Below are 24,382 nucleotides of genomic sequence, written 5' to 3' on the forward strand. Positions count from 1 at the left end.
TCTTATATCCTTGCATATTGTCATGTTGGTTCGTCTTATATCCTTGCATATTGTCATGCTGGTTCGTGTTATATCCTTGCATGTCGTCATGTTGGTTCGTGTTATATCCTTGCATACTGTCATGTTGGTTCGTCTTATATCCTTGCATGTTGTCATGTTGGTTCGTGTTATATCCTTGTATGTCGTCATGTTCGTTCGTGTTATATCCTTGCATGTCGTCATGTTGGTTCGTGTTATATTCTTGCATGTTGTCATGTTGGTTCGTGTTATATCCTTGCATGTTGTCATGTTGGTTCGTGTTACATCCTTGCATGTTGTAATGTTGGATCGTCTTATATCCTTGCATGTTGTCATGTTGGTTCGTCTTATATCCTTGCATGTTGTCATGTTGGTTCGTCTTATATCCTTGCATGTTGTCATGTTGGTTCGTGTTATATCCTTGTATGTCGTCATGTTCGTTCGTGTTATATCCTTGCATGTCGTCATGTTGGTTCGTGTTATATTCTTGCATGTTGTCATGTTGGTTCGTGTTATATCCTTGCATGTTGTCATGTTGGTTCGTCTTATATCCTTGCATGTTGCCATGTTGATTCGTCTTATATCCTTGCGTGTTGTCATGTTGGTTCGTCTTATATTCTTGCATGTTGTTATGTTGGTTCATCTTATATCCTTGCATGTCGTCATGTTCGTTCGTGTTATATCCTTGCATGTTGTCATGTTGGTTCGTTTTATACCCTTGCATGTTGCCATGTTGGTTCGTCTTATATCCATGCGTGTTGTCATGTTGGTTCGTGTTATATCTGACTATAAGGTATGGGTATATACGTTTTTTGCTGAAGAGTGTAGTGGATGGCATCTTCGTTCTTAATTCTCTGGTGTATAGTTGTTTCGCTGGTTCGCAAACTGCATCTCCATTTTTAATTAATCGCTAATGAGCAAAGTAAATACCGTATAGTTCGGGGGGGGGATAAGAAATGACTAAATGTGAGATTAAAATTGATGTAATAAAAAAATATGTAGATACATTTAACTTTTAATCAACTCTGTGAACAGTCCAAATATGACATCTTGGTTAATCTTACAATTCTTATTTCGATTAGATGTCATGTTTGAAAATTAAGGAGAAAGATATAGCTATGCTAACATTAAAAATGTTCAATCTTTTTATATCAGCATTTTGTAATTTACTGCTGTCTAAATAATCATCAATTGCTTGAGCATATTGCTAATAACTATATGCACCTTTATATTTTTACATACCATACATTATAATATTTTTGATTTCACTTTTCAGAACAATATTAATTATGTCATCTATAATAACATAAGTGATGAAATATAAGAGAATTCCATGCCTTGGTGACCTGGTCGAAGGAAAATTTATATGGCTTTACGACTATATGATTTAAATATTAACCGCCTCGAAAAACTATCAATTTAGACACAGGTAATATAAGGTAAGTTAATCGATGGATATTTAAAAATAACTGTATATGTTTATATTGACAACGTACGATGTTTGTAAATATTCTAGTATATTGATTTTTCGTACGAACCTTGATATTTGTCAGGTAATAGAGACTTTTTATATATATATTGCATGTTTGATGTATTTTGCGTATTTTGTTCTTTGATTCTTCAATTTAATTAACATGATCGTATACAAATTGGCATATCATCAATATATTTTTTGATAATTATCTCCCTTTGATAATTTCAACATAATAATTATGTTCCTCCTTATTTCAACGTACCATGTTGTTGTCTGAAATTGGTTACAATGCAGTTTAATTTATATTTTACAATATCATACATCTATGAATATTTATTTGTAATTTGTTATAATTAAGAACAGGCCGAGGGAGATGTGGAGGTTTCGTAAATTAGACAACAACCCAACGACACAAACAACTAAATGAAATCTAAGAGGCTAGATATTTTGCACATGAAATATTCTTTTTTCTTTCTCAGATTAATCATACAGAAAAGTTTAAATTTGTGTCATTCGTTCAGTTTCTGTCGTATAAAAATTACAGATTAAATATTGTTCATGAAAAACTTACAAGTATGTAGCAATCTAATCACAGTAACGTACCCCATTCTTTATACCCTAGTCCCACTAGGCCACGATCGCACTACGATCTGTGAAAAAAATGCAAATTTTGATGATCGTAGTGCGATCGTGTAGATCGCAGTAAGGTCGTATCACGGTCGTGGTGAGGTCTTCAAGATCGTGAAGAGCGTGGCCAACTTTGAACATGTTCAAAACAATCGTGGTGCGGTCGTGCAAAATCAGGTCGTAGTAGAAACGTAGTGAGAGCGCACTAAGATCGTAGTAAGATCGCAACGGTCGCTGTACAATCGCAGTGAGAGCGTAGCGAAAGCGTGATTCTATTCAGAGAGACTGCGCTACGATCGCACAGCGACGTTATCACGACCTCACTACGACCATCACGTTCTCAGGCTGGTACAGGATTGGGGAAATGTTCGTAAATGTCGCCAACGTCGCCAACATTCTGAACAGTACCCGCTTCGCCAACGTCGCCAACGTCGCCAACATTTTGAACAGTACCCCTGTTCGCCAACGTCGCCAACATTCTAACCTGTACCCCTGTTCGCCAACGTCGCCAACGTCGCCAACATTCTAACCAGTACCCCTGTTCGCCAACGTCGCCAACATTCTAAACAGTACCCCTGTTCGCCAACGTCGCCAACGTCGCCAACATTCTAACCAGTACCCCTGTTCGCCAACGTCGCCAACGTCGCCAACATTCTGAACAGTACCCCTGTTCGCCAACGTCGCCAACGTCGCCAACATTCTGAACAGTACCCCTGTTCGCCAACGTCGCCAACATTCTGAACAGTACCCCTGTTCGCCAACGTCGCCAACTTCGCCAACATTCTAACCTGTACCCCTGTTCGCCAACGTCGCCAACATTCTAACCAGTACCCCTGTTCGCCAACGTCGCCAACGTCGCCAACATTCTAACCAGTACCCCTGTTCGCCAACGTCGCCAACGTCGCCAACATTCTAAACAGTACCCCTGTTCGCCAACGTCGCCAACATTCTAACCAGTACCCCTGTTCGCCAACGTCGCCAACGTCGCCAACATTCTGAACAGTACCCCTGTTCGCCAACGTCGCCAACGTCGCCAACGTCGCCAACATTCTGAACAGTACCCCTGTTCGCCAACGTTGCCAACTTCGCCAACATTCTGAACAGTACCCCTGTTCGCCAACGTCGCCAACTTCGCCAACATTCTAAACAGTACCCCTGTTCGCCAACGTCGCCAACGTCGCCAACATTCTAACCAGTACCCCTGTTCGCCAACGTCGCCAACTTCGCCAACATTCTGAACAGTACACCTGTTCGCCAACGTCGCCAACGTCGCCAACATTCTTAACAGTAGCCCTGTTCGCCAACGTCGCCAAATCTAAACATAATAAAGGTTCGCCAACTTAAAATATATTTGATGTTATTTAAATATAACATCTTCTTAGTTTCGCTTGTGTTTGTAACAATGCATTTAATCTAAATTAAAAAAATCTCACACCAGGGTTTTCATTATCACTGACTAGTTATTACATTAACTAAATTTCATCATTGATACAAAGACATAATTCATAAATAAATCAACATGCAGACATCTTATATGTCATGTTCAGGACAATTAGGTATTTCATAAGCAACCTTTTATGGTAATATACTATACAAAACACAAAAATGTTGTCATTCCTCAAAGCTAACAAAACCTAGTTATTCAGAAGGGATATCGATATATAGATATAATCCCATAATCCTGTTCGCCAAATTCCAAAACTTCCAAATGATTTTAACAAGTACCCCTGTTCTACAGTTTAAGAGTCTTTCAAACAAGTACCACCTGTTTGCCTTAAAATTGCCAACATTCAAATCATTAAAAAAAACATATACCGTAAAAATAAGAATAAATAAAAAACTCATAATGACAAATTCAATCAATACTTAGGAATATAAGGGATATATACTTGACCATCTTTTGTGAGAAAAAAAAATCATGCAAATCTAATACCATCTCTAAAAATTAATAGTTTAATCAAGTTGAACAATTGCAACCTATCCAGAAACTAAATAGTGCTACATTTTTTATAATTAAATAGCTATAGCCCATAAATAGTTTCCAAAAAGGAATACAAAAATCTTCAAAAAAGACTTACCAGCCTGCTAACAGCCATTTAAACATCATTATAAAATGTAACAAGTGCTTTTAAAATAAAAAGCAGTAACTCAACAGTGAAAATCAGGTCAATGACATGTACATATGACAGACATTTATAACTTCGTAACATTATATATCTGCATAAAAAAAAATGTAAAAAGCATTCAATTCTTTAACTTTAAAATAACTATAGGCTCTAAAGAGCCTGTGTTGTTGACCTTAGTCTAAGTGCATATTCTACAGAGGACACATACTCTCCAACATTGCTGTTGTCAGATTATCTCAATTCATTACAGTTAATAACTAAATAATAGACAAAATTGCATTTTACACTGTGTTATTTTTTTTACCATGTCTGCCATCTTCATTGGCAGGCGGACAGGGTCAGAGTACATATTTTACAAAAAAAATACATACTCCAATTATTATTGTAGCCATGTCTGGTAAAATTTTACCTACAAGTTTCAGATTATATTTTTGTTAAAGTAAACCATGTAAATAGACAATTTTAAATGAACATTGTATAAATTCAATTTATATTCAACTAAAGATTTCTTGCTGTTGTGCAATACTAAGTATGCTGTTGGGCAATACTTAGTAAATCTTTTGTCAGTTTGACACATTCCCCATTTCCTTTCTCAATTTTATTCAATAACTTCTCAATGTTTCATCAAAAATTTATAAAAAAAAACTAAAGGGAGGTTATCTTAATAAATAAAAATAAGTCATCAATTCTTAATAAAAACTGCTTTAAGCACTGTAAGGATATTGTCCAAACTCGGAAGCGTAAAATCTTCAATTTATAAAAACCAAAAGAAAGCTTACAACAATATAGATATAAACAATTTAAATTGACATCTTTAAGTTACTGTCCGAAAACTGGAAAATCCCCCTTTTTTTTATAGAATTAAACCCCATAAATCAAAAAAGGTATACATGTAGTATAAAATTTATAAAAATCAAAAGGAAGCTCATGTAAATAGAATTAAACAATTCACCACAGTTTCTTGCAAATTGGTGAAATTATTTTTAAGGTTATTGTCTGTAAACTGGAGAATCTCCCCTTTTTTAATAAATAAAAGTAGGAAACGGTAAATCCAGAATATCATTATAAAAAGAAAAGCAACTCACGTCAATAGATATAAACAATTTACCAAAGTTTTATGCATATTAGTTAAAGCGTTTTTCAGTTAATGTCCAACATGTTAAAAACGAACGAACACACAGACGGACAAACTTTCAATGATAAACCATAATACGTCAGTCAGGAGTAATACTTGTACAAGTTATTTTTAATTACTTGCAGAAGTAATATTAATTTAAATATATTTTAAAAATAATATTGGCTGAGTTATGTCCCTTAAACATTCAGATTTTTTAACTTTTGAAAGTAAAAAAGTCATCCTATCTTCTTTTATTAAATTTTTATAATTTCTTTGCTGTAATAGAATTTTAAATTATCTGCCCTTTGCAGATGTCTTTACTAATCATTTAAGTGTAATTTAATAGACAATGAAAATCTCATTTGTCTGTTATCTTCAGAACACTGCTCATTTACAAGCTTCCAAGGAGCAATTTTTGAAGGCCTTGCGCAATTACTAAGATCTTTGCGCAATCAGTTTCTTTGTTGAACTAATGAGATGAAACATTGAACTCTAATAAAAAAAAAATCAGTAAACCAGGGAAAAATCATGAAAGGCAAAATTTACATCTCAAAACTTAATGACTTTTGTGGGATTGTAAGAAAAATTTACTTATACAAGTAAATTTTTAAGAAAATTAAGGGGAGATTATTCAAAAATTATTTATTTACTTATTTTTTTTACTTCTTCAAGTAAATAAAAATAAATTGTACAAGTAGTACCCCTGACTGTAAACGGGCGTACAACAAGCATTCTGTGAGTATTGCATGGCAATGCAAAATCCCCTACAAATTAAAAAATTCATTGTATTGGAACAAAATTGTAACTTGATTTATAACTTGTCATTGTAAACATTAAAACAAATATCAAATCAATGTATTTAAGCATGACAAAAAAAGTGTTTAAAACTGATTATTTCAGATAATTTTCTAATCCCAACAACCATTACTCTGCACAAAATTATCAGACCAAATAAAAAATTTAAACTTGAACTGTTACTTGTTATGATAAATTTATATACTAATTATCAAATCCATATATTCAAGAATGACAAAAAAGGTGAGGAAAACTGATTATTTTAGTGAATTTTCAAAAGTAAAAGGACCATAACTCTGCCCAAAATCATTACACTGCAACAAAATTCAAACTTCTTTGTAACTTGCAATGATAAAATAAAAAACCAAACATCAAATTAATATCTTCAAAAAAATGCTTATTTGGACCCCTTTTTAGGACCTTAATTCCTAAACTGTTTGGAACATAACCCCCAAAATCAATCCCAACTTTACTTTTCAAGTTTCCATCCTTGAGTTTAAATTTCATACAGATCAATTCACTTAAACTAAAGTTATGTACGGAAATTAACTATTCCTACTCATAATTTTTCTTTATTAAAGTTTTTATCTATGTACATGTTGTACATTTATGACAAATGTTAAGGTACATTGTAATACATTAAAAGGTAACAAGAATTAAGTTGTAAAATTTAATTAACATCAAATTGGGTTTCGCGTTTTCAGGCATTTATAACCATCAACATTCTATGCCTACTTTCATATTTATAAAGTACCATAATTCTTAAACAGAAAAATAAATATATTACAAATATTTAAATTGATCACTATTTTGTAATGCAGTAACAATGGTTAAAGCATATCAATAAAGATAATAAAAGCATTGGCTTATAAGTTCATTAGTAAATTGCATAAAAACAACATAAAGTGCAAATTTCCAATCTATAAAGAACTATAAGTCAAAAATAAAAATTGTCAAAATTTCAATGCATATATTTAACTTTACCATGTTTACTATTGTATTATTACTAGAATTAATACCACCATTGTTTTCCTATATATTTATGATATCAGTCTTTGTTAATTTTTTTTTTTTTTTAAAGTGTGCATAATTTATTTGTGTCAACATATTCAAATAAAAAAATACTAGATATGAATAAAGTTTTATCCTGTCCAGTAAATCAGCAAAATTTCACATAAGATTTCATTGTATTTAAAAAAAAAAAATCACCATCACTGCACAAAGCTGGAAGAGTGGAGGTAAACAAATTTTCTCCTGTTTACAAGCTTTTAAAATTAATTTAACCATGTATCCTCAAATTTCAAAAACATTTTATAATTTTATAAAAAAACTAAATAAAAATAAAATAGTGCTATAAAACTCCCAAGATATAAGTTAAAAAAAAATTCTTAAATGAAAAGCAGGTTTATCTTGACATCATATGCATATATAACTGTCAAATTCAAGAAAACATATATTTCTATCCTTTTTTTTAACTTTATATCAAACAGGATGTCAGAGACATGATTGATAGAAGAAGATGTGGTATCAGTTACAATGACACAACTTTCCATCCAAGTCACAATTCATAAAAGTAAACCATTATAGGTAAAAGTACGGTTGTCAACACGGAGCCTTGGCTCACACTAAACAGCAAGCTATAAAGGGCCCCAAAAATTACTAGTGTAAAAAACAATCAAACAGGAAAACTAATGGTCTAATCTACATAAAAAACGAGAAACACTTATGAACCACATAAACAAACGACAATTACTGAACATCAGATTAAAATCAAAATCAAAATCATGCGGGTAATGATAAAAATTAAAATATAGTGTAGACCAATGAATACACATGTAATCAAATATTTGTTTTATAATTTCATCTCCATTAAAACACCATAACATGATACAATTAAAAACCAATTGTTCAGAGAACAATTGAAGGTCTTTCCACCAGCAAGAATCTATTTAAAAATGAAAATATTAAAATTTGATTTTAAATGTCAGTTTCAGTATCAAATGACAGCTTATTCTACGCCGACTCCAAAAATATATGGTTTCTATATAGAAAAATATATAAAAAAGGGAGATAATCTTTTACTTCCGGTTTAAAAGTTTGATAGTTTACTTGACACTGATTCCAAAAATATATGGTTCTATATACTTTTACATTGATTTAGTACAAAAAATAGCTACTTCTGGTTGACAAAATGTCACTTCCAGTTGTTTTTTTAAAGGTCACATTGCTTACAACCTAATGCAAAAAGTCCCATGGCTTTATCATGTGTACATATGCGGTAAAAGCAAAGGTCAAAATCTAGTGTTAAATAAGCATATGACCTTGAGCTCAATTTCAAGGTCATAAACCAAGGACCTCATATAAAAAGACTCTAGTCCTCTACTTTATATTGTTAATGAGTTATATTGCCATACATATGATATTAGATATAAAAAGGGGGAAAACTCGCGCCAAATGTCTATGTTCCAGACCGTATGAGTATTTGGACCGTACGCGTACGGTCTGGACCGTATGCGTACTTTTTCAAAATACTCATACGGTCGGACCGTCACGTACGATCTGACTGATATTAGGAAGTTGGTCAAGTGTATTAGATACAAATGCATATAGCAGATCAACATAACTTAACGCTCAAATTAATATAAAAAAGTTCAATGGTAATTGAAATAAAAACTTTATATTTTAACTATTTCAAAAATTCACGCTAATTAAATCTGTTAATCTCTTGTATTTAGCATGTCGATCAGTAATACATTTAGTTCTGATCACTGAAATCGAAGATATCGTAAGTAAACATAATGTGGAAGGACAATTGTTTTAGAATATTTAGCAACTTTACAAAAAAATGCAAATGCAAAGGAACATGCATGAACTGCAAACATGTAAACGAAAACAATATTACGTTACTTGTGGTAGCAAGTGCCACCTTGGGCGAGAGTACCAAAACAGGATTCAGATATACAATTAAACAAATATTTAATTTCAATTGTTCGTTTGTTCATTTTATCTATCTACTAGTAATTGTAATAATAGCAATTTGTAAAACTAAAAATAAAGATTGTGATAAATGTTTGTTTAAACTAAAATAACATGTATGGTCAGCTCGTACTGGACCATACGCGTATACTCATACGGTCCGACCGTACGCGTATAGTCGGACCTAACGAGTATACGTATACGGTCCGGACCTTACGCGTACGGTCCAAATACTCATATGGTCTGGAACATCTACGTACCCTTTCGACTAAGATTTATGTGTTACGACATGTCGTAACTAACAATTTTGTGAAAATATTTTGTCGATATCTCATGATTTCTGAAAATAAGAGATAACAAGCCAAAATCAAAATTTTAATCATGACCTTGACCTTTGACCTTTACCTCATTTTCTTTTTTTGGGACCAAGGACCTCAAATCAAAAGACCCTAGGCCTCTAACACTTATGGTTTTCCAGTTAAAAATGCATATCACTAATATCAAATATAAAAGGGGAAATAACTCTCATATGGAGTCTCCGGATAGCTTCGGTCAAAATTAATCAAATCATCCTGAGGATATAACGAGCAATTTGGTAAAATAAATACGGTTGCGAATATTAAGCGATAACAAGAAAAACAGTGTTTGGGGAGATAACTCTTATATGAGAAAGTGTTCGGTTAAGCAGGGTCAGTTTCAAAAGCGTATAAACTGTTCGATATGATATTCCAAAAATCTAAGCGACATCTTGCGAAACAAAAAAACAGCGAAGGAAAAAAATTAGCCGGAAAAAAAAAATAATAATCAGAAGAAAACCAATAGGTCTTTCCACGGAAAAGTGGAAAGACCTAATAAATGTGTTTAAAATTATAAACACGATTTATGTTTCTATATATGCCTTCATTTTAACTTATAAGTTCTCTAAGTTTCTATCCTTCAAAACTATAACTTTTACTCTATAAATCATGCTAAAAAATATAAGTTTTAGTGTAAATGTAACTGTTTATTTCTTCCTCTGTGATATTTTATCCTGAGGATAATTTGTCCGGGTAATTTTTTTCCAGGCATAGTATTTCACAGGTTGATTTTTTCTAGAGGAGTGAAAATCTATCTGTGTTATGCGGATAGTATGTACTGGTATATATTTGCCGTACTATATTTCACAGAACCGTGTAAAATAGAGTTCCATTAACTACTATGTAAGTTATTCACAATCAATATATACCCGACTATAATTATAAAATGTTTCACAAAGGTAGACCAAATTTGCATAATTTATCAAAGGGAGGTAATTGTGAGCTATTTAAATTTTAAAGATATTAATATAATATATTTCTAAATCTATTTTATAGTGAAATTTTTCATTGAATCTTATTTTTTATATATTCATTTATATTAAAAGATAACTTACAACTTGATTTAATAAGACAGATAACATTTCACAGGTAAAAACTATCCAGCTGTTAAACATGCTTTTGTTCCAATATATTGTTCTGCTATGATTTATCTGATTTCCATATAATCAACAACTACATCTCTGTCCCCAGACAAAACTATTTATATAGTTAAAAATATCATCATAAGCAAATTCTTCTATTACTGTTTACAGTAGCAATGCAACTATATTTCTACCTTACTTTTAAATTTATATTTGTACTAAGATCTGAAAACAATTCACTTTTACATGTATTTCACTAACCTTATTTAATCATGATATTATTTTTACAATTACGATCTTTGAAATTACTTCTGGTTTTCTTCCTTATGTTCATGAAATTTTTTCAAGGATAATTTGTGAAATTATTTCTCATTATAATACATTTTTTTTTAACAATTTCGCTTTATTTTAAATACACTATTATTATTTCATAGTATTTTTAAAGGATAAGTTTTTTCTAATAACTATTCTATAAGTTAACTACCCAGATAGAATTTCACGGCAGAGGAAAAAATATCCCAGGAAAATATTTTCCTCCGGATAAAAAAATAAGAACAACTACTGTGACATTTTTTACACCGGATCAAATTTCACCCGAATATAATTTTGCTTTACATAATATCATTTACCCTTAAAAAGAGTAATATATCACAATTCTTTAACTGTTTCCCCCATTTTACTAAACTTAGTCTTAATTCTTATGTATATTAAGTTGTTATACTTAGTAGCTCTGACACTATCAGTAACTACACCTGTCCACTGTGAATCATAACTGACAATGACTGATCATATAAATATTAACTTTCTTGAAGAAATCATTGAAAAAATAATTTTCTGTTCAATAAAATAAGGGAAATTTATAAATAATTGTGAAAAGATCATAGGCGGATCCAGGGGGGGGGGGGGCCGGGTCCCCCCTTTTGTGGAAAAAATTTGTTTGATTATATAGGGAATCATTGAAGCATGACTGGAGCGGGCCCCCCCTAAGGTCATCCAACGGGCCCCCCTTAGGTCATCCAACGGGCCCCCCTTAGGAAAAGTTCTGGATCCGCCACTGAAGATTAAAGATTAAACCTCATGTTTCAAGGCTAGTTTAAAAGCCAAAAAATACTAGCAAAATAAGAAAAGAAATAAATAATAATTTTAAAACAAAAACATTAATTTATTTCATATTAACCAGTTTACTGTCGTCAAGGGGGGTGGGGGTTTTAAATTGACAAACTATGCATTAAAATGGGAACATTTAGTTGGACCCTCCCCCTTTTATCCTAGGTTGGCAACCCCAGTCTTCAAGCTTAACCACAAGTCCTACGGCATTGGTTGTAAAATTGCTCTCAGGCTTGTAAAATTCTCTCTACAAGCCAACAGAATCCGACTAAAATTTTCAAAAAATTGAGTGTCTGGCTTGTGGACTCAAAAGTTAAGCGTGAACAGGTGAAGGCTGGAACCCCCCTTTTAAAAATGTCTCATTTCGTCCCTGAGTGGTCTGATAGTATGATAGTAATAGTAGTAAAAAGGAATATTCTTATAAGTTAAAACATGCTAAAAACACTAACTTCATGTTTTTGACCATACAGTTAAATCAGTCTTATTGTACATGTATGGCAGTGAAATATGGGGTGACATTAACTTTCACAAACTAAACACTCAAGGGGATAACTATTTCAAAAAAACTATGTGGAGACCTGGCAGTAGAGAACGCTCATTTAAGCTTTTGTAAATTTATACTTGGAGTAAGTAAAAAAGCAACAAATATTGCAGTTACGGGTGAACTGGGCAGATATACTCTATTTTTGAAGGTTTTATTAAGTTAAAAAATCTATTTATGAAAAAAGATGCAATCAAAATATGATTCAATATGGCAAACTGAGCTTAATAATGATTTCAGGGACAATAAATTATATGGTAACAAGCTTAGAACTTATAGACTTTTTAAAAGCAGATTTTGCTTAGAAAATTACCTTTTGCAGGAAAATTTTAGATATAGACATTATTTAACGAAATTCCGTATCAGTGCTCACAATTTAGAAATTGAGAGGGGAAGGTACAAAAATCTAACAGTGTCAGAACGTATCTGTAAATTGTGTGGTACTGAGGTTGAGGATGAAATTCATTTTCTTCTTCAGTGTCAAAAACATTCAAATATTCGTTTCAACTTTTTAAATAAAATAAAACTATGGTTTAAAAATTTTATTGGTTTGGATATTAAATCACAATTTATTTGGCTAATGTCCTCTGAAGATATTTTCATACTCCAGAAACTCAGAGAATTATTGGAAAATTTATCCTCATATAGGAAAGTTTCCTTAAATGATATATATATATAGTAATGTCCAGTGACCCCCCTTTTTTAACCTAGTTAATATTATTAAACACTGTGCTTGTTGTATTCTTCTACTTGTCTTAATAAATTTTTTTTTTTTTTTTTTTTATAACATTGTGTCTTAATCATAATCACTTGTAATCATTTGTATGTAATTAATGTTGATTGTTCTGCTCCTTGTGGGCGCTTAGATTAGCAATAAAATATATTTGAATTTGAATTTGCTGGTCATGGATATTCGCAAATAATTTAAATTAAAAATACAGTATGTGTCAATGTGATCACCTTTGTACTCAAATTTAATTCAATTTTTTAGTAGGTATTTAATGTTTGAAACTTACAAAAATAACTTAAGGGACATACTGTATACCATTTCACAGCATTATAATGTTCTATAGCATCAACCTGTTACCTGTTACCTGTTACCTATTCTGTACTTTCCACCTTTATCAGATGAACCACTTCAGTTGGAATATCCTCTTGAAGTGTAGAATCCCTTATCTTCACTATTGGATTAAAAACATCTTCTTTATACACTTATATACACCGCCACCACACTTATTTAAAAGTATTCAAACTGTATATACAGTCATATTTTAAAATCTAAAACTTGATAGATTCATCCATTGTTATTTTGTCCTTTATCTCACTTGAGTCTCTCTCCTCATCGATAGAATATATATACATCACATCTATCCACCATGCACATAGACTGTGAAACTTGCTCAGCTCAGCAAATGTCTAATTCACATTCCTTATACTTAAACATACTCATCAAATGCAAACTGTAAGTCCTAACCCTTACACTTATACCTAGTAAATAAGCATCAACATGACCAAGTAAGACTCAATAAAAAGTTAGCGGTCAATTTCCAGGAAAAGTTAGAGAAAACGGATGTTGACAACTTGTGTATTTCCAGAGACAAGGACGGATACATAAGGCCAAAATCCGAATTTAATTTTTCACCATAAAGTTATAATAATATATTTATATCTAAATTTAATGTTTTCAAACATGCTAAACAAAACATAAAAAAATATTTTTTGCAAACTGTGCAAACAGTAAATAAAAAATAATGTTGGTGAATATAAAAAGATACAAAAATAAATGTTGGCGAACTTGGCTAAGTTGGCAAACTTCAGTAAGTTGGCCAACATTAAATTTAAAACAATGTTGGCGAACTTGGTAAACAATAATTATTATGATATGTTAAGGTTGGCGAACAATGAAGTTGACGCACACTTGGCGAACAGTAAATGTTAGTGAACAGTACAGGTTTCGTAAAGGTTGGCAATGATATCGACACTGGTGAACAGTAATGTTTTCCTGAATGTTGGCGACATTGGCGAACAGTCATTAGTAATGATTTCGTAAATGTTAACGACGTTTGCGACATTAACGAATAGTAATGAGTTTGTAAATGTTGGCGACGTTGGCGAACAGTATTGATTTCATAAATGCTGGTAACGTTGGCGACGTTGGCGACATTGGCGAACAGTAATGAGTTTGTAAATGTTGGCGACATTGGCGACGTTGGCGAACAGTATTGATTTCATAAATGTTGGCGACGTTGGAGACGTTGGCGAACAGTAATGAGTTCGTAAATGTTGGCGACGTCGGCGAACAGTAATGAGTTTGTAAATGTTGGCGACGTTGGCGAACAGTATTGATTTCATAAATGTTGGCGACGTTGGCGAACAGTAATGAGTTTGTAAATGTTGGCGACGTTGGCGACGTTGGCGAACAGTATTGATTTCATAAATGTTGGCGACGTTGGCGACGTTGGCGAACAGTAATGAGTTTGTAAATGTTGGCGACGTTGGCGACGTTGGCGAACAGTATTGATTTCATAAATGTTGGCGACGTTGGCGACGTTGGCGAACAGTATTGATTTCATAAATGTTGGCGACGTTGGCGACGTTGGCGAACAGTAATGATTTCGTAAATGTTGGCGACGTTGGCGACGTTAGCGAACATTTACACAATCCTGTACCAGAATGCACGTTCTCACTGCGATCCAACTACGCTTCCACTACGACTATACCACGCTGTTCACGACCATAGTACGATTCTAGCACGCCCTTGCCGTCCTCATCACGCTCTTCTTACGACATGACTACGTTCACACTACGACCATCATTCTTATTGTCATTTTCACATAAAATATATAAAAAAAAAGCTCCCTAGATTTTGTTTGTTTGAATGTAATTATCCATTTGCTCTAACGGCTCAACCATGCTTCTCGTTTTTATAATATAGATTAGACCGTTTGTTTTCCCGTTTAAATGGTTTAACACTAGTAATATTTTGGGTCCTTTATAACGTGCTGATTGATGTGAGCCAAGGCTCCGTGTTGAAGACCGCACCTTGGCCTATAATGGTTTACTTTTATAAATTGTTACTTGGATGGAGAGTTGTCTCATTTGAACTCATACCACATCTTCCTATATGTTGTAATTAAGGTTGGATTGGTCGGTCCGACATCTCTGCTTGATCAGGATTCGTTACTTTGCTCCCTCTGCCTCTACATCAACTCATACCACCATGCCCACGTCTACTGGTAGATTTTGGTGGCATGACTGTATTGTTTCCGAGAAATCAACGATTTAATCAGAGACAGAAGGAATTGAACTGTATTGATATGGAACACGATGTTGACGTTATTGCTGAGAACGTAGTAAGATCGCGCTATGAACGTAGTATAATCGTGGTAAGAACGTGTTATAATCGCAGCAAGATCGTGTTGCAATCGGATAACTCGTGGTATGGTCGTAGTGAGAATGTGAAGAGCGTAGAAAGATCTTGATAAGCGTAGTGAGGTCGCAGAATAAGCGCGGTGAGAACGTGGTATAATCGTAGCGGGATCTTTGTAGAAGCGTAGAGAGGACGTAGTAGCATCGTGAAAGCAACGAAAATTTACATTTTCATGCCGCTCATACCGCGACCTCACCACGATCTAAATTTATTTTAGATCGCGGTGAGCGTGGTTCGATCGTGGTCTAGTGGGACTGGGGCTTAAGATACATCTCTTTTGTTCATAAAAATTTCAAGACATTAAATTTTTTCTTGACGTTTATTTCACCATTTATTTACTATTGATTCTCAATAATATTTATAAGAAATATGCAAATATATACAACAAATCCACGGTCGGTAACACAAACATCTCTAATATGCAGCAATTTGTATATTTATTTTTTTTCTTTCTCATTTGATCCAGGTGAAGAAATAACAAAATGTCTTCAACTAAATTTCGTCTGGCACAACTGTACAATCCTTGTGATTGTGAAAAGAAGAAAAAACATGAGTTACATTACATAACCTTTGACGAAACATTTACAAAACTACAAGAAGTTACAGATGAAGTCCTTAAATATTTCGACAACAAAGGGGAAGTACTCCAGTTTGTTCTTGGTCACATTCCCGTCAAGTCAAAAGAGGATAGTACCTTTACTTTCACGGACAGAAAAACATGGCAAAAGAAGGAACTGAAAGACCGGAAGAGGTTCTGGGAGGAGAAAGGATATGACCAAATGGTAGTGATTGGCTGTGTGGAAGAAGACCTTATTCGTGACGACGCCATCGATGCCATGAAAGATTCCGAGATCTACGCCATTGCCTTAGCACAAAGATTGCTCATGCATTACATTTATAATAAACCAGAAGAAAGATTGTTCAACGACTCACTCCAGCTTAGCAGAACATCTCTGGAGAAAACAGATGGGACTGTTCTTTATATCGCAATCAAGTTTAAATCTAAACAGAAGTATGTACATTTGAAATCTATACTTAAAATTAGCTGATAAATTACGAGAAATTATTCGACCCTTACACTCTTTAATTTCATGATTTGTTATTATGTCGGGCCTTGGGAATCAATAATGGGGAAATAAAAAAATCAGACTAAAAACAAGATAAGAAATTTCCTGAACAATAATAAAAGAACACGCGTTTGCATTGAATTCCTTTTATATCATACAACACAAACATTTTATGAATTATACGGATACAGATAACTAACATAAAACTGTATTTTTGTTTCAACTTTTTTTAATATATGAAAATGTGTATGATTGAATTTAACTGAGCAAATCAATCGCTAAAATGAGTGTTTCTATATTGAAAATTAAACATTCTTGATTGAACTTTTCTAGGTTTTATTTATCGTGAACACCATAAATAGCCAAAAGTTAAACCCTAGACTAGTTTGTTATCAAATGATATAAAAATACAAATTCAGTCTCAATTATTCAAATTTTTTTTTGCAGAAAAGAAAAATCAAAGCCACGTCGAAAATGGTAAGTGTTCAAAAGAAATATAAACATTTAAAAAGATGAAACGGTTTGACATTATTTGAAGGCGCATATATTTTATTTTTTAAACTCCCTGAGTATGCAATATAAAAAAAAAGTAATTAATCTTAACTTTGAAATAAAAACAAAACACAAAGCCTTAATGATCTGAATTTAGATAAGTAGGTCTAAGCGCTACCTCTGCTCTCTTACCAATTTACGCAAATATGCACGTCGTAATATGAAAATTGTATTCATAATAAAAAAAAAAATGCGTCTCTCATGGCATTATATCACCTTGAATTCCCATTTGTGTTGTTACTTTTGTTAAATTAATTTTTGGAGCACACACTTTTTCAAGAAAAGTTTAAAAGTATTAAAATGTTAAAAAGGTAAAATAAAAATTACTTTTAATATTGTACAGTTATTCAAATCAGCTCTCGTCGCGATATAGTCTAGTAGCGCTCAGATGTCGTAAAGCAAACACCTTGATCAATCAATCAATTAATCGATCTTCAAGAAAAGTCTTGGATACTTATTTTATTCACTACATATGACTATAGAAAGTTGTATATATATATATATATAGTAAAATACATATGTACAAGTCATGTGTTATTGGTTTTTATAAGACATAACTATACTTGTGTTTATTTCTTAAATATAGTAACAAAGCTATATTTTGTACGATGTCAATTTCATCATGGAACTCTTCCTGTCCATAAAGGGATGAACATAAGTCAGAAAAATATAAACTTGTTTGTACTAGACGCAAAACTTGGGAAGGGGTCGGTACAACCTCGCCCTCCCCTTGTTTCTCGTGCAGTCTCATACAAAAAAGTTTATATTTTCCTGACCAGTCTCATACAAAAAAGTTTATATTTTCCTGACATTGACCTAATATTGTATATGTCATACATTTGAATTGTCTCCTTGTCTAATAGGTCTTATTTTAATTGAAAGGAAATCTAGGAGTTCCAGTAGTAGTAGTAGCAGCAGCAGCAGCAGTAGCAGTTCTGATAAATCAAGCAGCGACTCAAGGTATAAACACGCTTTTCGTTACATTTCAAACTGTCATAGTAATCATGTGTTCAGAATTTATATAATAATTGTAAGTTTTATTTAAAAGAAAAAAACAACGTTTTATTGACGAAGCAATTGGCTTTTTTTTTTATACGGACGATTTATAATTTCATAATTATATTCGGAAATAATGGAATACATTGTTAAATGAAATCGGTATAAATACAAAAACAAATTATGTTCAAATGAAAATATATTTTTTGTAGTTCTGATGATGAAAGCAATGATTCATCAGATGGATCTAGAGGAAGATCAAGAAAGCCAAGGTATCTGTGAAAACTAAAGTATACTTACAAATATCAAATTAAGAATTCGTCATCTATAATTAATGAAAAGTTAAGACTTAACTTTGCGATTAACCATTGTTTACGTCAGTCGCAAGTGGTATTCTATGATATATGGTATTTGTATACATTTCGACAAAGTCAGAGGTAATCAATTAACTATAAAATTTGTGAATTTTTTACACAGCGTTTAAAAATCCGGCCCACCGGAAATACAATTAAAGATAAGGTCGAATAATAATTTTAAGATATAATGTCAAATTGAACAAGGTGCCAAAGTAACTACCTTTATAGAGATTTTACAAGTATTTGGAATATATTAGTTTCATAAATATGTGTAAATTAATAGTGAGTATATACACGTTTTTTGTTTGTTATTTCAACAGGAAAGAAAAATCGAAACACCATCGAAAAGGGTGAGTTATTAGCGTTAATTAAAGGATTCATGCAAACATTCAATACAGGGCAATTTGAATGAATGATAATGCTAACGATAACTTAACTTCTAATAGAGTAATTAAGGTCATACGATACAGTTACAGGGGAGTTAATGACGTTTCTAACGTAAATTGTTATTTTCGCGACGTCAAACTATGACTTATCGGGAAAAGATTCAGTTTTTGACTGATTTTTATCATTCAAACTTATTTGACTTGAAAACGAGTTCATAGACCCCTCTTTTTTAAAATGCCATTTGGTTTGATTACGCGAGAAGATTATGTGTGCTAATTTTCATGAAAACGTAAATAGTGCAAATTTTTTTAAATTTGATAAATATACAGCAAAAAATTATGTGTTTTTCTAAATTCGTGAACATTTGAGAAATATAATTTTTTTCTGTATAAAAAATGTATGATTTTTAGGATACTTATGAAATACAGAAATTACAAATAATTTAACAAAAAACAATCAGTCTTTATCTTTTAAAACAAAAAAGTTATGCCTTTCTTTCGAAAGAGAAAATACGGCCCCAAATCCGAATTTTGAGCTAATATATATACAAAATTTCGACCTCAATTTACTTACTTAAAAAGAAGAACATGAAGGTATATTTTTTATTACATATTTGATTTAATCAGGTAAAAAAATAGTCTATAACGGGATCAAAACTGAACCGTATGCCCTTAAGACGTTCATGGAAAATTAAAAGCTTTCTTTGAGATTTATTCTATGGCATGTATTATCAGCCAAGATAAGTAAAATTTTCAGTGTGCTATTGACCTAATACGATATATACGGGGCCAGTAAGATCCATATATGGGTAATACTGATATCGTATATATCGTAATAGGTCAGTCACTATAGCACACTGTGTAACGAATTTATATTACCGACTATCTTATCATGTGGAATTCAGTTGCCTATTTTAAATAAAAAGAAACAAACGTGAAATAAAAGAGTTCTGCATTTATTTTCAATCTTTTATCATCAATTTCTTCACTCGTTGTCCAGGCGAAACGTTTCAGATTTTTCTTTGAAACGTCACGTTTTTATTATAAAAACGAAATGTTCTTACTTACCATGTATTATTAAGGGCATACGATACAGTTACAGGGAAGGTAATGGCGTTGCTAACGTAAACTGTTATTTTCGCGACGTCAAACTGTGACTTATCGGGAAAAGATGCATTTTTCAACTGATTTTTATAATTCAAATTGATTTAATTTGAACACGACTGCATGGACCCCTATTTTTTAAAAGACATTTTGTTTCATTTTGCAGGGAGATTATGTGGACCAAAATTTATAAAACTGGGAATAGTCAAATTTTTGTAATTTTGATAAATATACAGCAAAAAATGACTTTTTTTCTCAATTCATGACCATTTGATAAATATGAGTTATTTCTGAATAAAAAAAGCATAATTTTTAGGATACTTATAAAATACAGAAATTAAATTTATTTAACAAAAAACAATTTGTGTTTATCTTTTAAAACAAAAAAGTTATGTCTTTCTTTGGAAAGTAAAAATACGGCAACAAATACGAATTTTCAGGAAATATACAAAATTTCGACCTCATTTAACTCAAAAAGTAGCACATGAAGGTATATATTTTATTACATATTTGATTTAATCAGGCAAAAAATAGCCTATACGTAAATTTTCATCAAACTGTAAATACGGGATCAAAACTGTATCTTATGCCCTTAAAATACTAAGTAAACCCAATATTAAGTAAACAGGGTCTTCATGTGTTGGCTTTTAGCCAATGATCTTCCTAGAAATAGATAGGAGGTAAGATAAACATACTTTCACGACTTTTCTGCTTCTAAAATAATTCACAACTATATAATTATCCATTGTAAATTTTCCAGTTGTGATGATGAAAAAGTTGGTTTATCAGATAGATCAAAGAGCAGATCAAGAAAGCCAAGGTAAGTTTGAAATCTGCGGTTTACATTTACATACAATGTCGTGGAATACTTCATCTATTATTAATCAAAGTACTGAAGTACTGAACATCGGATGACAGCAAGTTCTTGTGGATGGTGAAAAGCACTTGTCACAGAAAAAAATCACATCTCTATACCTGAAACTGAGGTTAATGTATTTTTTCACATTTTTTAGACAAGTTCGTGTGTGGATGATGAATAAATGACAGGAAATGCAACCTCACCGTTATAACTAGTACTGTATAGTGTAGTGATACAAATCAGTATACAATTGTTTGTTGTTATATAATATATTAATATTACAGTTACATGTATATATAATCGGTTCATCCATTTGTATATCATTCTAATATAGTAATATTTCCAAAAATGGTGCTGTGGCAAGAACTAGTTCCCTACTGTAAAATTGAATATTTTACCATAATCCCTGCATGCAGATATATTTTAAAGTATCCGTGTCATTTCACCTTCATTCCTTTGTGTTACCCAGTAGTCAGTATATTCACGTATGTTTTTTTTTATTTTTATTTTAGCAAGAAAGAGAAATCGAAACACCATCGCAAATGGTAAGTTATTAACGTTAATTACGATATATGTACTTCTGAATTTACAATGACTTTATCCAAAAAGGAACAACATAGCCAATTATATCACATCATTATACTTAAATGTCATTGGATAATTTAGCTCATACGAATCTTGGTTAGGAAAATGTATAATTCTCTTAGTTTAACTGAGCATAGATAAGAAGCAAAAATAAAAACAACAAGAAAACTGCCATCAGAGTTCAGCTTGTTTTATGTTTTATTTAAATATATATGAATGATATGTATCCTAGTGTATTTTAACCATGTTAACATAATTTCACGGATTTTCTATTTCTCAATAATTTTACATTTCTAGTTCTGATGATGAAAGCGGTGTTTTATCAGATAGATCAATGAGTAGATCAAGAAAGCCAAGGTAACAATTTGAAACACAATCAGGTACAATGTCAAAACATACTTCTTCTATCGTTCGTGGGACTCGGTGGCCAAGTGGTCTAAGTATTTAAACTACTGTTTCACCTGCCTGTAAATAATGAGTTTATGAGTTTGAATCCCGTACGTTAGTAATTCGCTTGAATCCAATCTTAATAAACAAGGATTGTCAGTTTCCTTGCAGAAGGTCTGTGGTTCTCCCCTAGAACTTCGGCTTTTTTCATTAAAAAAGTACGACACGAAGTAGCAGATAGTGCTGAAAGTGCATTAAACACCAGTATATAGTTAATAAATAATCTAATATTCTTCACACAAATAGAACGAAAAATGAGAGAAAAATATTTAAACGAAATTTTTAGATTTATCATTGATTTATATCTTTCAGCAATTCTAATTATTCAATACCTAAGATGATCTAAGATATATGTAATATTCATTTAAATTTCGATAGAGTAAGAGACCATATTTAAATAGCATAAATATGCGTTAATCGATAGTGAGTATTATACACGTGTTGTTTTTTTGTTTTATTTCAGCAGGAAAGAGAAATCAAAACACCACCGAAAAGGGTAAGTTATGACCGTTAATTAAAGGATTCAAGTGAACAATACAATCCTATATGAACAATAGTTTTATCTGAAAAGAAACAATTACAAAACTTTCGATCGAGTAAGACACTCGTGTTATGATTATTTTGGAATTTCCTTTGTGACGTGCATTATCGGTAAAGACGACGTAGGATTTAATGAATAAGCCATAGAAACTATTTTCTGTAAATGTATAGTACTTTTTTTTTCGAATTTATATGGTATACTTACACCCATGCTTCTATTTATATGGATAGTCGACCTTCCTATGGATAGAAACAAGTGCCTGTGTTAGTGGGCGTCTAACGGCCGATCATATTACACCATACTTTTATGTTATTGGATTGGTTTGGCTTAAACGAATGCATTGTTTGACATCTAAAAGGAAAATACAGAATTATTTTAGTTTAACTGAACACAAACTGAAATGACCAGAATACTGTGAAAAAGTTTTAGCATTTGTGTTTGTACTGTCATATGACTTTTATGTGTTCATTGTATATGTTAGTATGATTACATGGCTTTATTTTATTTTTCCAGGTCTGATGATGAAAGTGGTGATCAATCAGATGGATCTAGAAGTAGAAAGCCAAGGTATAAAATGTGTATTGTAAGAACAGGGAAAATAAAATTCAGAATGGAAATGAGAAATGTGTCAAAGCGACCCGACCATAGAGCAGACAACAGTCAAAGGCCACAAATGGGTCTTCAATATAGCGAGGAACTCCCGCACTCGAAGGCGTCCTTCAGCTGGCCCCTTAACAAATATGTATACTAGTTCAGTAATAATGGACGTATACTAAATTCCGAATTATACACAAGAAACTAAAATTTAAAATCATACAAGACTAACAAAGGCCAGAGGCTCCTGACCTGGGACAGGCGCAAACTTGTATCGGGGTTAAATATGTTTTTTGAGATCTCAACCCTGTTTGATTCGTTATTATATTAGTAAAGATTTGTTAGATTGCTATTTTTAGTAGTAAGATATCAGGCAAAGTCTAAAAGAAAAGCGGAAATTACCAAAGGAATAGGCAAACTCATAACGTGGAAAACAAATTTAAATACCATCAAGAAACAAAAAACGAGCAAGAGACGAACAACAGTCCACAAACACCACCTTCAAAAACTAAAAGATTAACAAAAGAACCCCACCTTAAACTAGGAGGGGTCTCTAATGACTAAAAATGAATAGCAGATCCTACCTCATATATTGGCGGATCCATCCATTTTATAGGGGGTCCCAACCAAGGACAAAAAGGGGGTCCAACTATATCCCCCCATTCAAATGCATTGATCGTCCAAAAAGGGGGATTCCAAACCCCACACACACCCTGGATCCGCCACTGCTTACGTATGGCATCGTCGTTTAAACCTGTGGTATGGATATTATATAATTCTTCTAACTTTAAAAAAAAAAAAAAATCTTTCTTATATTGATCCATTTATTATTGTCTTATATTACTTTCAGGAAGTATTAGATAAAGAGATGTAGACGTCGTAGTTGCTTTAAACATGAACTCCGTAGAATAATATATTCCTAAGTGGATTTTTTATTCAGACGTACCATGAGTGATTTGACATGATTATTTAAACCTATGGACCGTGTATTAGTTTAGTTAAAGAATTGTTACTGATATCAGTAGTATTCTATCCAGTCCTATCCAGGTGAACAACCGGAAGTGTCTCTTTGGAAAACCTGCGTTGTGGCTCGCTCAGTAATCCAATGCATAAGATTGGACATTTTTGTGTCCGATTTCGTTAATTGTTTAACCACATATTATTTGATTATACAAGTTGAGTGTATATTTTTATTCTAAAATTTGAAGATTAGCTTTATAATTATAAAAAAATTCGAAGAAAATGC

At 32.3% G+C, this 24,382-nt stretch overlaps 1 protein-coding gene across 2 annotated transcripts; it reads left to right on the forward strand.

Moving 5' to 3' along the window:
• The first annotated feature begins 1,475 nt into the window (after positions 1-1,475).
• On the forward strand, positions 1,476-24,382 carry LOC143075346 (uncharacterized). 2 transcript variants are annotated; one of them, XM_076250735.1, is made up of 12 exons: positions 1,476-1,571; positions 16,116-16,661; positions 17,164-17,193; positions 18,151-18,228; positions 18,477-18,536; positions 18,941-18,970; positions 20,871-20,930; positions 21,482-21,514; positions 21,852-21,911; positions 22,465-22,497; positions 23,056-23,109; positions 23,987-24,382. In XM_076250735.1, the coding sequence occupies exons 2-12, from the start codon at positions 16,132-16,134 to the stop codon at positions 23,994-23,996; spliced, it is 978 nt and encodes a 325-aa protein (XP_076106850.1). In that variant the 5' UTR covers positions 1,476-1,571; positions 16,116-16,131; the 3' UTR covers positions 23,997-24,382. The 2 variants fall into 2 exon arrangements, with proteins under 2 accessions (XP_076106850.1, XP_076106851.1); XM_076250736.1 differs by having other exon boundaries at positions 22,468-22,497.

This window comes from Mytilus galloprovincialis, chromosome 5 (assembly GCF_965363235.1).
Source record: "Mytilus galloprovincialis chromosome 5, xbMytGall1.hap1.1, whole genome shotgun sequence".
NCBI classification, from domain to species: Eukaryota; Metazoa; Mollusca; class Bivalvia; order Mytilida; family Mytilidae; genus Mytilus; species Mytilus galloprovincialis.

Excerpts from the sequence above, each read along its gene's own strand:
- LOC143075346 (XM_076250735.1), top strand. The coding sequence starts at position 16,132 with ATGTCTTCAACTAAATTTCGTCTGGCACAACTGTACAATCCTTGTGAT. Across the intron at positions 18,229-18,476 it reads AAATCAAGCAGCGACTCAAG|TTCTGATGATGAAAGCAATG; the intron begins GTATAAACACGC and ends TATTTTTTGTAG. Across the intron at positions 22,498-23,055 it reads TCAAAACACCACCGAAAAGG|GTCTGATGATGAAAGTGGTG; the intron begins GTAAGTTATGAC and ends TTATTTTTCCAG.